We start from the raw sequence: 16,980 nt of genomic DNA on the forward strand, positions 1-16,980 counted from the left end.
AATTAGGTCCACAATGAAAATAAAATAAAATGTTACAAGGAAAATATATCACACTAAAACTTGTCACCTATAACACAAAGCTGAGTCGTAGGCCATTTTTCTTTCATGTATTTACCTACATTGGATTGGGGAAGGTTTCCCCTGCATTCTTACATTTGTCTGTATGTGGCCTATGGTGCAAATGTTTAGGCAAATGTGTTAGACCTTAGTCAACTGTACAATTTTACCATAATAACAATGTCTTTTGTTTATGGCAACAAAAGAAGAATAGAACAAACACAGCCAACAATTTAGATCATGTCTACGATACCAAAAGTCAAAAGCCACAAGCTACTCGTGAGCTTTTCAAAGTAATATCAGGATTCAGACCCAGAAGACCCATTATTTTACTTTAACCCACAACTGTGGGATCGGCTCGCCAGGGAAAGCAGGAGAGAGCCGCAGAGCACGCCTCCACACTGCTGTAGGTTGTAGCCATGGTGATGGGAGACATAAGTATGATTCAAAGAGGCCCACTAGTTATGCACATGTAAAACTCCAGTCTCTCGGTATCCCTCACAGCCGAGAGCTATATAAGCGGAGACTCAACATGGATGTTAAAGGGAACTGTACATCCTCATTGTGTGGTCAAATGTCAAATCCAGTTCCAAATATAGATTTATCTAGCGCCTCTCACATTTTCTCTTATGAAGCCAGTCGCTCTTTCTCCAACCTGCCTTGTCTTGTTTTTCACCCGTTCTCTTAATGTTGGATAAAGGCTTGCGAGCTAATGCTGCAGATTGCGCTTGTAAGACTCTCCAGATGTCAGTGGGTTTCTTCCACAAATGCTCGTCATCAAGAAATCTGTCATATTCAGCGTTTGAGGACAAGTGTGTATTTCATATCCTACAGGCATTAATATTACACACTGTTAAATCATGTGGTTCTAATATAAGAATCTATGGCTGGGAGCAAGAAAAAAAATGACTTCCTAAAATGTCAAAATGAAATCTCTACATTAACAAAGGGGAGTGATGAAAATGAGTAGCTGTAGCCTGACCAATGAGTGCAGAGGGTGTATTTAAGGAAGCACTCTGGTGCTGCTTGCTAATAGAATCGCGGCTGGAAAGCCACTCTTGAATTAGCTTGGCAGGCCAGAGTGGAAAAGCCTGGCGGGATGTCGCCAGGCCCATATGCCCTGGAGAATTTTGTGGGTGGATGGAAGTTCCAGATTTGTCAGCATCCTGCACAGATTGGTGGGTTCTGTTTCCATGCGGCCAGATTATCCACGGCGTCATGCATAAGTACTGTAGTTCACTACTACAGTCTGTAATGATTACACTGAGGTCAGCGGAGGACCTTAACGGCTGAAGTAGTAGTGACTTTGTAACACGGGTTCACTGTAGACATGATTCACTTGACTCTTGAGCTATCCTCAGTTTTTTTTTTTTTTTAAACTAACGCCTTACATCTATGTTGAAGTAATAGTTGTACAGTGGCAACCCCAAAGCACTAAACTGTCACCGCTATAAAAACCTTTTAATATTCCTAACTGTCATACAAGGAAAAAAGACAAGTTAATAAAAATAAGTTAAACTACCTTTGGGCATTTCATAGGTGTTGCTGGAAAAAAAATCACTGCTGTGTGAATACTCTTGATGGTCAGCAGTCAGTGAATATGTCATTTGTTGGCAAGCTTCTCTGGTCAGTTTCATGCTAGTCATTATCAATTCTGCTTAAAGCTATTTGCTATTTACAGTATATAAGTATTGCCTTCGTCAAATCGGGCCAAAACCTTGCACCTTCGAAATCACTTTTCATGAGACCGCAAAAATGGCAAGTTTGTTCAATCATTAGCATTGTGCGTGAAAGAGAGCACGCCATTTTCAACACTTTAGATTGGTCAATAATATGTAAAAATAACACCAACGCATGTGGACTGACCAGTAGAATAGATTTTTGAAAAAAAAAAAAAAAAAAAAAAAAAAAAGATATTCACCAAAATGAGGTTGTGGTCCGACGCCAGCGATATGTGCATGTGACTAATATTTCATAAATGGTCATGCTCATTTTGCATTGAGTTGCCAGATGTTGAAGTTCAGTTTACAGGTGGTATCATTGCACGTTTCTATGGTGGCTGACCCTCGGAGGCAAACACGCTGCATATGGTTGAATGCTGTAAACATATATTTTGATTTCCGCAGCGCATTTTTTATTGCATTTGTTTTGTGGTTTGTCATGTTTGCTTCCACTTTGTTGCTATGATCACAGCATTTCTTTCTTGTGTTGTTGTTGTTTTTGCATTTACGTCTTTATGTTTTTTTCTTTGCACCATTCCATCTTTGTTTGCAGCATTTGGCCCTTTGCAGCATTTCTTTTTTTGTTTTGCAGTTGTTTTGTGTGTTTTTTTAGTTTGCATGTGTGTATTTGTCTTTTTTTGTTTGCATCTTTTTTTTTGCAGCGTTCGGCCGTCTGCAGTGCGTTTGTCTCTGTCTGCCACCGTACGTTTCCTTTCCTTTCCTTTCTTTCATTCTTAAGTGGCATCACAAAAAAAAATACCATTAAAAATATGCATAAGAAGAAGGAAAACATACTTCAGATGTTTGCTGATCTGAAGTCTCAAAACATTTGCTGAAGTTTTGCATGATGTCATACAGCACATGATAGTTTGAATCCGTTTTTGACTTTGGACGTACAGTATACGTACATTTAGTTGGAACTCCAATTTGTACCACTTATGGGGTGTTTGCCGCTGGAGGTTCCACTTCTCGGAAGTGTTTTACCCACAATCAGACGCAGCGGGCACTGGGGGCACACAACCCCCTGCCTTCAAAGTGCCCCTTTTACTCATTTTATGATATACGTTTTCACACCCTTTATTTATGATGGTGCCTAACAGTAGCATAAGTATATGTAGCTAACTCATCAAGGTGGTGTGCATACATTTTCTGAGCATGGTTGCCCTCTTACTTCAGTACTGTGCCCCCCATGTACATGTGCCAAACAAACCACTTTTTTTTTTTTATTTTATTTTTTTTTAAATAATTACATCCCACTGCAGCCTGGACCCCTGCTTGGATTTGACATCACTGTTAAAAATTGATTATAAAAAGGATTACAACATGGATTAAGAGGATTAGTGACTCTGTACAGATGAATAAACCAAAATTGCAATGACCTCACAAGATATCTGCCAAATAATGATAGGCAAGAAAGTTTGTTTACTTTTGTTCCCCCAACATTATTAAAAACGCTACTAATGGTGCACGCAGCGGCGGGCTTCGCAGTGGCAGCGTTAGCCATGCCGTTCCACGTAATCTGTTGCAAGTCTGCAGGAAATCATCCTTGTAATCTCCCTTTTATCAGATGGAACTGCAGCTGTAGGACACTCTTCCGAGATTAAGCCTAAAACGGCTGATTCAAGGGATAGTTTTCCAATGACTCTGCCATCAGGTTAGCCACAGCAGGGATCCGCTCCTCCAAAATGTGTCTTTATACCACCCAAAATTGGTTAATGGTTTTAGTTCTGTGCTCAAACGATCAATTTGTCCAGTTATAACAGGTCTCTTGGTCACGCATCACTTCAATTCAATTATTGTATTCCTGGTGATTGAAACCATTAAAATATTCTTCATTCTCTGTGTACATTTAAATAACTAGCATTCCAATAGGATGACCAGAGTCACTGCAAATGATCCACTGACCTTGATATTATGGAGAGGGGATTATGGAGAATATGGAACAATACGACGGGTTTGGGTTTACAGTATGGGGTGGGAGTGGGTAGTGGAGGCGCAGGCTGGATGGTGACAAATACAAGTGGAAGAAGAGAGGGATGCAATGAAGGAAAGCTGGTGGGCAGGCTGAAGTAAGACTGTGGACAGGAAGCAGAGCAAGAACCTGCAGGAGAGCTATGAGTCATTCTGGGCTCTAGATTTAACAGCACGTTGAACAAGTGTGTGCGTGTGCGTGTGAGAATAAGACTATGAGTGAAAGCAATACGGGAAATAAGGATTTGGAAATCCAAACATGCCTATGGGTAGAAAACCATGTCAGTTTAATTTGAAATGAAATACCACAAAAGCAACCTTCCAACATATGCACAGAGGCAGGCCAGAGTTGACTCATGTCGGAACGTTGATGCGCTAGACTTTTGTCCCTTCCATAATTTGTATAGTGTGACGTGTCGTGGTGGGGACTGATGGTGCAAATGCGAGCGTGCATGGCTGTCTGTTTCTGCACGAGCCATGTACAGTGGGGCCAGTAAGTGTTGGGCAACTTAAAAATGTTCAAGTTCGCCCATTTAAAAAGATAAGAGAGGTTAGTAATTTTCCATCATAGGTACACATGAAGCGAGAGAGACAGGATGTAAAACAAAAAAAAACAAAAACTCCAGGAAATCACATTGAATAACTAGAAGTATTGGGCAGCTAGAAAACAAACAACTCAAAGACAATAGAGATAAAATTGTACAACTGCACAAATGCTGGGATGAGTCAAATTGCAATTGGTAAACAACTTTGTGAGAAAACATCCAGTTGGAAACATTATTAGAAATTGGAAGACGTATAATATCAATGACAATCTCCCTCAGAGTGGGGCTGCATGCAAGATCTCACCTCATGGGGTTCAAACGATCCTGAGAAAAGTGAGGAATCAGCCCAGAACTACAATGTCAATGTTGCACACTATGTCGTCATGGGGTGAAATCCTGCATTGTACGTTCGGTTCCCCTACTATGCAAAAATTCATGTAAGGGCCCATATGAAATTAGCTAAAGACCATCTGGACGATCCAAAGGAGGATTGGGAGAATGTGGTGTGGTCAGAAGGGACCAAAATTGAACAAGAATGCTGAGTTGCATCCTAAGAACACCATACCTACCGTGAAGCACAGGGGATGCTTTTCTGCAAAAGGGACAGGAAGACTGGTCCGTATTGATGGCAAGATGAATGGGACCGTGTATTGTGACATTTTGGGTAAAAACCTCCTTCCCTCGGCCAGGGAATTGAAGGTGAAACGTGGCTGGCTCTTCCAGCATGATAACAATCCAAAGCACACAGCCAGGAAAACCAAGGAGTGGTTTTGTAAAAAGCATATCAAGATTCTGGAGTGGCCTAGCCAGTCTCCAGACCTCAACCCAATCAAAAACCTGTGGAGGAAGTTGAAACTCTGTGTTACCAAGCGATAGCCCTCAAACATCACATCGCAAGAGAGGGTCTGTGCAGACGACTGGACCAAAATACCAACTAAAGTGTGTGTAGACCTGGTCAAGAACTACAGGAACGATTTGACCTCTGTCAATGCCAACCAAGGCTACATTACAAAGTATTAAAAATAACTTTTCACAAATAAGTAGTCTAAAAATCATACAATGTGATTCCCTTGATTCTTTTTTTTTTTTTTTTACATTCTGTCTCTCACGCTTGATCTGTACCTATGATGAAAATTACAAACCTCTCTTATCTTTTTAAATGGGTGTACTTGCACATTTTTAAGTTGCCCAAAATTTATTGGCCCCACTGTAATTGACTGATGACAAGTCAATGGTGAAGAACGCCTTCCACCTGAACTAAGTTGGGATAGGCTCTAGCTCCCTGTGACCATGATCTTGGGGGTGCAATCGCATGGTGTCTGTGGATTGTCAAGAAAATGCAGACCATCATGATGTACTGACCAGTGTGAGTAGTTATCAGTAGTTAGTTATCAGTAGTAACAAGATGAATGACTGACAATGACTCGAAACATACTGCCAAAGCAACTGAAGATGTTTTTAAAGGCAAAGACAAGCAATATTTTTCAATGGCCAAGTCTGTGTGAGGATCTCAAGACGACAGAGTATTCCTTTCACTTGAAGGAAAGTGAACATGAAAATGAAAGTGACAGCAGCAAGACACACAACCAAGGAGCAACTGAAGGCTGCTACAGTCAAGGCATGGCAAAAACATCTGCAACATCTTTACTTATTTGGGAATCCGACTGAGTGCGTCCAAAAATAGTTACACATCTTCAGCGAAGTCCGATCTTCCCAATACTATCCAAACAAAAGAAAGACACTCAACAGCAGTGTGCGCGTTATTTAATACGAGCCTGCTCACAAACAGTGATGTCATCACGATGGGAATTTTTGCAAATAACAATGAACAAATTTGACAGCGGAGCGTAAAAGGAGGCTTTGAGGGAGCTGGGAGGGAGAGCTATTGTCGAGAGTAAGAAAAACAAATTAAGGGAAAAAGAGGAAAGAATTGTTAGCACAGGGGTGAAAGGCTAAGAAAATACAAGTCTGTGTGAAAGAGTGGGAGAAGCCACAGCCAACATTTCAGAAGCAAATAGAGGATGGAGGGAGTAGGAGGGGGTGGAGGCTTTGCCGATGCAGCAGCAGCACGACTCGCACTCTAATCCTCCCATTAAAACCTCTGTTGATTCACTAAAGCAGATTACGGCCATTTTCCCCACTTTCACTTCCCACCTCGCTGCTTTGGGAGAACCCCTTAACTGTGTCATTTCAATATAATTTGGCATATTTTCATTAGAATATGTAGCTCCTTAATACAGTAAGGATGTTAAGATATGGAAAGGAAGGTTGGAAGACAAAAACAAGCGCCCACATGATGCGTGCATCTCATATTTGCCCTCAAGGTCTCCTGGTCGATCTCCTGGCATTCACTATTGCACTTAAATATTTTCTTTGTGTGATCAGTAGTAATGAGAGTGCTTTTAATATATGAGCTTCTCAGAAATCATAGCCTTTTGAGACTGGGCTATGGAGCCCGCACAAGTCCTTTCCTTTTAATTTTCACAGAAGGTTGATAGTAACAGGCATAGAGTAAAAAAACATTTGATTATGACTGCTCCAATGACCCCATTATGGCTGCATCTTTTGCATGTGTACTATACCTTGGCACAAACTTGAGGTGAGCAGTGAAGCTTGACTGAGCCTGGAGAAAGCCTGTCCTTGGTATGATCTCCATGTGTTTCCTCATCTCCGGCCACAGGTCAAAAGTAAGCTTCAAAGCTGTGCTAGTGCTGACATGGAAAACACATGGATGGATGGATTAACAAAAGAATGACTGACAACTGACAGACAATGTATTACAAATGTATCGTACATAATATTAAAGGAAAAAAAAACATTTTATAGGGCCACAATATTTTTGGAGAGGTAAATCATGATTGATCCATGCACTACTTGTGGCAATGGACAAATACAGCTCACGATCCAAAGCATACCATATCACGTGTCAAACATTTTGTTGTGTTGTGAAAAGGTGTATGGCTGGTAGTGGAATGGATTCACTGGTGTTTATTGAAGTTATCAAACACTATTTCTGCTACTATTGTGTGTGTGTGTTTTTTTAATACAGCCAAATCATTATAAGTTATTTGCTTGGGAAAACAACACTTCCACAATATGTACTTTAGCCAAATAGCCTAATTTCTTTCTATTTGGAACTTTGTAAAAGCAGAGCTGGGCAGTCCGTCCCTGGGCCCGACCGGTCGGACCCTGCGGCCCGGCCGGATGGCCATTTTTGGGGCAGGGGTTGGGGGCGAGAAATTTTTAAAAAATGGCTTGACTAATCTGGAAGTGGATTTTAGTCCGCCCCACTAATCGGCCCTCATGCGTGTGACGTGCTTGCGAGGCGGCCAAATTTCATCTCAGCCTACTCGGTGAAAGGCTTCTTTTTAGCCTTCTTTCAAAACAACTTGTGTCCAGGAGTATATTCAAGCTGCGCGCAGCACTCAAGTATGGCACATCATGCACTTTCCTGCTTCTGGAAGTACGCCGTAGCAAAACTGCTGTGCAGTGGTTTGCTGGCATGCTTTTATTTTGAAGGCCGGGAAGTGTGAAGGAGGGGAAGTGTGGAAAATAAGTAACTTATTGAATGCTTGCAGACTTGTCGTCTGTTGGACCCAAATAATTATACAATACGACAAAACCAACCCCGGGGCTTGCATTGGAAGTTAGTACACGCAGCTGGGTAAGTACGTGAGTAAGTGGCGTGTTCGAAGCGTGTCCACAGCGGGTTTGAATAGTAAGTTAGCCAGCTAATTGTCTTTAAATAAACCTCTTCCATTAGCATCTCTCCCGCGGGGGCATCATGCACGTTTTTTTGGGGGGGGATCAGGGGGCGGAACGGGGCGGGGGCCGACAATGTTTATGAATATGGCTGGGGGGGTCGCGGCCGGAAGGGTACCCAGGTCGAGGGTAGAGGGTCGCGGCCGGACGGGCAAAAAAGGGTCAAGTGCCCAGCTCTGTGTAATAGAATAAACTAAAACCAATGAAAAACAAACAAAACAATGTGAATAACATTTATCAGCCAGCCACACTGTACTTGCTTAAACTAGTCTTGGTCATAACCCTGTATGCTGTTAATAATGACTTGTACACATACTGAGGGACATTAAACGCCTCTTATCTAATGACAGTGACCCAAAAAAAACTACAAAGTGCAATAATTACTGTGATTGAATTACTTTTACTGCCAAAACTGGGTACAATACAGTCAGGAAGCCGATATAGCAGTATTTTTAGATGCAAGACTGTATTTTCTTTATAAGTTTGTGTACTGGACAAGTAACCTTTAAGACAAATTGCCCTTTGGTTTGGAAAAACTCCCACTGAAACACATCACATAGAGTTACACTGCAGATATGGTTTACCTGGTGGCATTAAGATGATTTTTTTTCGGGCAACACAAACAAAAATACATAAAGTATATTCAAGGTGCTTTGCCCAATGGAATCGAATGTCAAATCTCTTTTTTCTTTATGTACCAAGGGTACACACAAACACACACATACAAAGCCAAAAATCTTTTCAGTTTCTTTTTCAGTTTTTTGTTGCTTGTCTTTCCAGCAGAAATGACCTCATAATGAGATGTGCACCCAAGGTCCATATCAATCAGGTCACCCAGTTTCCAGAAGTTCCAACAGATGGTTGTGCCTGTGGCTACAAGCCTCAGTGAGCGCTTGCGATATAAATGGCTTTCCACCATGGGAATTTTCAAACCCATCCAGCCCCCCTCCTCACCCCTTTATAATCACAGGAAAAACATCAAAACTTTTTGTTTTGACAACTTTTATTGGATGAACTGTGATGACCAATTAGACCAAAGAGATGCATGCCATGACAGATGCCCACACAAATGGCCCACATCCTGGAAGAGGACTCTGAGTGCGACACTTGACGGATACTACATTTCTATCATTACTGTGGCCAAATTGAATTTGAATTTAATCTTCACATTCAAGAGTGCAAAGTTTTTTGACCTGTGAAATAAAATAAAATAGTATGGATACATAACCAATTATTTATTGGATGATTACTTTAGTGCTGATGCTACATTTGCATCAAAATTTGAACTATGAGTAAATATAAAATTGTTTTATATAGGAAATGGTGGTTAAAATCCTAATATACTAACATTCTGTCTCCATCAGACACAAATAGAAGATATGATATTATAACTGTCATGTCATGTCATGTCATCTTCCAAACCGCTTATCCTATATAGGGTCGCGGGGAGTTGCTGGAGCCTATCCCAGCCGTCAATGGGCGAAGGCAGACTACACCCCGAACTGGTCGCCAGCCAGTCGCAGGGCACACATAGACACTGTCAATGAGCGGGAATCGATCCCACGCTGCCCGCACACAACTCAGGCGTGTGTACCACTACACTATCAGCGGACGATATTATAACTGTTTATTCAAAATCATCCATCCATCCATCCATTATCTGTACCGCTTCTCCTCACAAGGGTCGCGGGGCGTGCTGGAGCCTATCCCAGCTGTCTTTGGGCAGTAGGCGGGGGACACCCTGAACTGGTTGCCAGCCAATCGCAGGGCACACAGAGACAAACATCCGCACTCACAATCACACCTAGGGGCAATTTAGACAGTCCAATCAACTTACCATGCATGTTTTTGGAATGTGGGAGGAAATCGGAGGACCTGGAGAAAACCCACGCAGGCACGGGGAGAACATGCAAACTCCACACAGGGAGGCCGGAGCCGGGATCGAACCCACGACCTCTGAACTGTGAGGCGGACGTGCTAACCAGTCGACCACCGTGCCGCCTATTCAAAATCATTATTTATTTATTTATTTTTTAGAAAAAAGCTCTGTAGCGATGGATGATCTTCTTGTCCATGTCCCACTTGGAATGTGGCAAGGATTTGAAAAAATGTACAGCTGTGCTTCTATTTGCTTGAAAACAAGCACATGGATGCATATGTTTTTTCTTCATGTCCTATAGCAGAAGTGTGCAAACTACAGCGTGCTGCATATACAAAAAATAACATTTGACACAGCCTGCAACGCTATCGGGTGTGGGTGTTGAAAAGATTGAGGGGTTGCGACAACCGCATCTATGGAGATGGAGTGAAGATTCAAAGACATTTTATATTTTGTATACCGTACCGGTAATTCACAATCATGTTACACATGGACGTGCTACAATGATGTCAAACTGGTAATTACAGACCCATGTATTTTATCAGCAACACATACTCTCTGGAAATCTTTACTAAATCAGGGTGAAGCATAGTAAATCGAATTATACAAGCTGGTGAAAGTGTTGCTATACTCAAGCTAACTACAGCTAACTAGTGGCACCAAATGTTATACTGCATTTCCCTGAGGGTGGGGGGGAATGAGCCGTATTTGTTTAAAGGTGAAGTCAACTCAAAAATGTTCTTTACAATATTATGTTCTATGCAGCCCCACGAGTCTAAACATTCTGATTAATATTATGTTTGTGGAATATGAGTTAAGCAGCAAAATGCACCCGTTTTTGTCCATCTCAGGGGGCAGCCATTTTGCCACTTTCTGTTAACGTAAATTGACATCACAGTTGCTCAGGGCTCAGGTTACAACCAATCATGGCTAGTTTCAGAAAATAGGTGAGCTCTGGTTGGTCGTTACCTGAGCACTGAGCAACTTTGATGTCAATTTAAGTCAACATTAAGTGGCAAAATGGCCGCCCCCATGAGATAGATAAAGATCAGTGGATTTTGCTGCTTAACTCATATTTCACAAACGCAATATTTATCCGAATGCATTGTTTAGACTCGTGGAGGCACACAGAACATATTATGGTCAAAAAAATGTTTGGGTTGACTTCCTCTTTAAGTAGACGACATATTGCAGTAACAAATTGCAGCACAGCATCTATTAGAGCGGAGGCCACTATTAGAAATTATAAATCAACAGTTCTGTGTGATATCTACTTCTCATTTCAACAGACATGATGTCAAATGTTGAGATACCAGCAGAGAGCTTTGTCCACTCCCCAAAAAACTGTCAAGCCATTTTTTTGCCCCCCAAAAATGCTGGAATTTGAGTGACACATTTCATGGTTGGCTTTGAGAGCTGCGGTCCACATTGAGGCTATTGTCATTGTCGTGTTGTCACATGTCACACCAGATGGCAGTTATCATAAAACAATCCCCCCCAACCATGCACACATGTGCTTACTCCCCCACATGATGTGTCACAATGACTGCATAGGGGCAGTGGGCCACACGTCTCCTCATGTTACTATCCTTTCCTGTTGTGCTCATAATACATCTCATATATAACTTATGCGATATTAGTTGAAGTTAAAATATTTCTCACGAATTACACATTATACCAGTGCTTCTCAATTATTTTCTGTTTATGTTTTGGAGAATATGCCAACTGACTTTTGTGCGAAAGGCGGGGCACACCCTGAACTAGTCACCAGTCAATTGCAGAGCGCAAAAAGACAAAAAAAGCATTTACACTCACATTCACATATAACCAGGGGCCAAAATTCAGGAAATTCAGGAATATTCGTCAACGGGGTGGTGGGAGGTATAAGGTTGGTGGACCAGCCCTGATTTGCGACAATTACGGCTGGAAATGGACCAGCCGTTTGGGAATCTCACGAAATTCCTGATGACCACCATGCCCCTTCATATCACTATAAATGAACAAAATCACGCCACTCCAAAAAATCCTCAACTTGTTCCATGCTGTCCCATTACTGAAAACATTCTCCATCATAATGTAAAAATAGTTATGTATGTACCATTTATAATAAACACAGCACAGGGCTTGCAAAGCTTGACCAGAGCATATCACCGCTGTCCTGTGAAAAACACGTATGTCCAATATTGGATTTTTAAAAATTTTAATTTTCACGTTAATGCGATGTCTGTAATGCGGAAACACCATTTACATAAATATAAGAAAAATGAAAAAAATGGACTTAAGTGTTTTTCATAGGACAGCTACAACATGCAGGACAGAAACAAGTTACAGATGATTCCATTTCATTTCACCAAAAGAACAAATAATTAGCTGAATGACCAACTTTCTGGCAGAAGGGTGTCTCTAGTGTCCAGTGTCCATGCAATGATGTTCATCTTGTCTTCTTATTCGTTAAGTAGGTTTGAGGTTTCTTTCTTCCGACAATGATCTTCTTATTCTAGTGATGAGAAATCTCTCTTACCTCGCTGGCAGTTTCGGCTGTCACTGCAGCCTTCATCTGAGCTGTCACCGCTTCCTCGTGACGTGTCTAAAAACAGCTGACCGGGTCGGGGGAACCTCTACGAGCAGGGGAAAAAAGCCGACCTCCGCAAAGCCACAGCAGGTATTTTAAAAGCATCAAAACTCCCAAAAAGCAACATAACAAAAACGGAACAACAAGCAATAATGTCAGTAAAAACAGATAATTCCGTCATCATACTTCCAGCAGACAAAGGACGTACAACAGTGGGCATGGACGCGGACACATACCACAAACAAATGGAACCCATGCTACAGGACAGAAACACATATGAAATACTGAAGAAGGACCCCACAGAAGAAAAGAAGACCACATTGAAAACATTACTCAAACCACTTCTGGAATCCAATAAAATAACACGGGACAACTACAATCATTTAATACCCACAGCTAACATCACCCCCCGTATATATGGAAACCCCTAAAATACATAAAAAACACACACCACTGCGCCCAATAGTAGACAGAATCGGATCACCAACATACAATTTGTCAAAAGCTCTGGTAGAAATCATTGGCACTCTCCTTGGAAAAACAGAACATCATTGCAAGAACTCACAACAATTGGAAAGAAATCCAAAACATAACAGTTAAAAAGGATGAAATATTCATATCACACGTCGTGATTTCACTGTTCACAAAACTGTTCGCAAAAACCCCAGTAGTGTCTTTCCGTGACACTACACATTGACACGGAAAGACAAAACACTCGAAGCACGCACAAACCTGTTAATGACATTTCAACATTATTATATTTCGTTGCCAAATCCACCTACTTTCAATACAGGACAAGAATCTAGAAACAAAAAGAAGGCTTCGCAATGGGAGACCCACTATCCGCAATTATGGGCAGTTTTTTCATGGAGGACATGGAAACCAAAGCCATTCAAACTGCACCGCTACAATACAAACCCACACTGGAAACGATACGTTAACAAAATATTGGAAATAACAAAGACGGGACACGCACGAGAACTCACAGATCATCTCAATACCACAGACAACACCGGAAACGTACAATTTACACATGAAGAAGAATCACACCGGACCATTTCGTTTCTGGACTTAAATACCCGCCACATGGAAGACGGCAGTATGAAAATCACAATATGCAGGAAACCCACACATACGGACTAATACCGAAACTGTCAGCGAGGTAAGAGAGATTTCTCTTCACTAGAATAAGAAGATCATTGTCGGAAAAAAGAAACCTCAAACCTACTGTCCAGTGTCCAGAAAGTTTTGACAAAGTCCAGTTTGATGAATTTATCATGGACGTATGACACCATTCTGGGAATAAAGTAAAGTACTGTACCACTGCCTAGCTACTACTGACGTATATACTCTTTGGCATGAAAGTCGGATTTGAGACTCAAGTGCCACTAAAGTGTTGGGACGTACCTGCTTTGGAGTGTGACAACATCTTGATAAAGACGGTCAAACATGCAGATTTTCATGTCAATATTAGGCTCCATCACCCACACTGGGAGGCCCGCTCCCTCACCCTTCACCAGGATGGCAATCTGTTGGAGCCACCCGTCTGTTCATTTCCCATCTTGAAAAAAAACGGATCATCCTATAACAGATTACGATAAGCATTCTTGGTCTTACTGGGCAGCTGGTCGGATCTGAAAACTTGATGTAGAGGTCTAGTTTGACTTCTCCAGGAACAGTCGGAGAGAATATTATCTCTAGTTTGACACTTTCAAAAGGTCCGATATCCCCTTCTCTTACCTGAAATAGAAAAAAAATGTTAATAATTCGATGTAACCACGGTGATGCAACCTAGCATGAAACACCCCATGATGAATGCAGGACAGTTTTACCATTTCAACTTTGGAAACAGAACCGATACGTAGCCACCAAAATCACTCAGCTGAATAACTTTAAAATGACACACAAGACAGCCAACATCAACAAAACATAAAGATGATGGAGGAAAAAATGACAAATGAAAGAGAAGTGAGCCATTCACTCTACAATCAAGCCATTCCTGACGGGCCAGGATAGCGTGATGTATTATCTGCAATCATAAAGCAAAGCCTTCACTTAGGCCATGTGCAAGTATCAGTCAAAGCGACAATGACAGAGGGGCTGGCATGCAAGCACGTGCAATAACACACAGCCATAACAAGTGCAGAGAGAGAGGTGGTGAGCCATTAGCCCTCAAGAACGTCGCACAGGCTACAAGGTATATCAAGCACGAGTGCTAACAACCAGACTTGACAGGATCATTTATGATACATCATCAAGTCGTCCTATAAGGATGATTCATCAATCAAATAATGGTATAATCCTTTATTTAATGGCCAGATTAAAGGGAAGGTAAATTAATAAGGCAGCACTACCCTCGGATTTAAATTTATTCAATTCTAAAATATAGACAGCGTTTACAAGCTCGTTGGTGTCTTACACTATTTTGAAGTCAAAATTGAAGGGCTTTCAATTTAGAGTCATTCATAGTGTAATTGCTCACTTCTCACTCATCTTGACCCCCGCATATGCATCATGAGCTTAGTTCCATCTCAGTGTCGATTTTTGAAGGGACAATGCAGTTTGATAGGTGGTTTCACTTTCAATTCTGAGAGTATCTGCCCCACAGTCAAAATGATCTAGGTTTGAATCTCTGCTTGGGCCTTTCTGTGTGGAGTTTGTGTGTTCATCCCATGCTTTTAAATTTTACATGAAGACTCAAAATTCCCCTTAAATGTTATTCTTTTGATGGACTGATGATTAGTACATCTTTTGGCTAAAATCAGTTGGCACTGCATTCAGCTTCCTGAAACCCAGAGCAGAAGATGTGGTTAAGAAAATGGGTGGCTCATTGAATGGAATGTTTACATGTTATCTATTTACTGAATGTACTATGGTATTTCTAAATTGTATTTTATTTGAATTATCTCACTAGGAATTCTCTTTCCACCATGTGGTTGTTTATATTCATTGTTCACATAACGATATATGAATGAAAAACCATCCGTCCATCCATTTTCGTTGGGTACACCAACGATTAGTCGCCAGACAATCGCGGGGCTATTTATAAACAGAACGTGACAAGAAACCCATACACTGCCACTGACAGGTAATACACTTACAATACTTACATTCCCTATACGTATGTCACAGGTGTCAGACAGGCCCTCTGGAATCTGGGAATGCATGCTGGAAGACACAGAGGGAGCTCTTGAATCTGGAGTTGAAACCCGTGATTCTGCCGACACAAAGAGTAAGGTTACCAAGTCTTCTTGGAGTATTAAACCTGCTTGAGGAGAGACGTAAATTAATGTTAGACAGCAGCTTTCTTTATGATTGCAGGATTGATGTGCTTTTTTGTTGAATTTTTAACCTAAAAATACTGAAAACAAGGACCTAATTCAAACATCGTGATAAGCCATCAATTGAGGGTAAACAGAGGCATTATTCTGCTCAGTACAACAAAACATCAATTTGAACATATAGGGCCCTATTTTCGTGAACCAGTGCAAGTCTGGCACAAAGCGTGGTATCAATTGGAGTTTTCTTTCTTGGGCACACAGCTGGAAACCAGCATTATTGCTGTTGTGGGCATGAACACGGCCAACTAGTTGGACGGCCAATGGAAGGGGCTCCTCCCGTTCCCTTTAAATTCAGCGCAGGTGAGGCACACGGTCTACACGGCGGAAGCAGAAACTGACTTGCTTGAATTCATGCAGGAGATCAACGCGCACAAAGCACTTGTGGATGATGCGGTGTTGGCCAGGGCAATTACAGATCATGGCTGTGAAGTTTTGAGATGGTCTTCCACCCCGATCGTCTGTGTCCTTGTGATCCCCCCCAATAAATAGCTGGGCCACGCCCAGTGAGATAATTTTAAATAAATGTTAAGCTTGATGATATTAATAATGTGTTCACTTTATTTCTCAATTTTTCGATTTTGCACACTCTTATATTTATGAATAAGATACAATGACCTCCAACACACGTGCCCAGAGTGCAGAATCTGTCTGCCTGCACCTCGATCACATTCTCCAAAATCTCGTTATACCACCTGTGCCACAACTTAAGACTTGCGTCAAGCAGGCGTGAAATTAAGTCTACTTTCAGCCACCAAATTGTCAGGTGGCGTGTAAAAAAAATGGCCTCGGTCCAGCGGAACACCCGGCATTGGGGCGTTTGTGTCAAATACGAAAACGAGGCTTGCACATGCACGAAAATGAAGCTGTGCCAGTTTTTACACCGGGCACACATTCACTATCTACGGAGGTAGAGCCCATAGAGGGATTCTTGTGTTAATACTTGAAAAATAGAAACAACTTTAATCAGCTAAATGGTTAATTCTCTCCATAGTTCACCAAGGACACGCAGTCAAATGCTCATCCTCATAACATGCAAATATCAAAACTAAAACAAAGATTAGGTAAATATATACATCCCTAATTAAGCAATTACCGATCCTAAATCAATAATCTTGACAGTTTTTCTGGTAGG

At 41.5% G+C, this 16,980-nt stretch overlaps 1 protein-coding gene across 2 annotated transcripts in view; it reads right to left on the bottom strand.

Annotated features, from left to right (window-relative positions):
- The window catches only part of cfap74 (cilia and flagella associated protein 74), a 49,839-nt gene that overhangs the window by 13,937 nt on the left and 18,922 nt on the right, over positions 1–16,980 (bottom strand). For both annotated transcript variants that reach the window (XM_086049277.1, XM_086049286.1), the window contains exons 20-23: positions 15,618–15,724; positions 14,125–14,247; positions 13,915–14,036; positions 6,877–7,005 (exon numbers count right to left, since the gene is read on the bottom strand). In XM_086049277.1, the coding sequence (XP_085905403.1) occupies positions 6,877–7,005; positions 13,915–14,036; positions 14,125–14,247; positions 15,618–15,724 (481 nt within the window). The remainder of the gene's footprint in view (positions 1–6,876; positions 7,006–13,914; positions 14,037–14,124; positions 14,248–15,617; positions 15,725–16,980) is intronic.

The sequence above is a fragment of the Filicampus tigris genome, chromosome 1 (assembly GCF_054856515.1).
Source record: "Filicampus tigris isolate MCC_2025a chromosome 1, RoL_Ftig_1.0, whole genome shotgun sequence".
Classification (NCBI taxonomy): Eukaryota; Metazoa; Chordata; class Actinopteri; order Syngnathiformes; family Syngnathidae; genus Filicampus; species Filicampus tigris.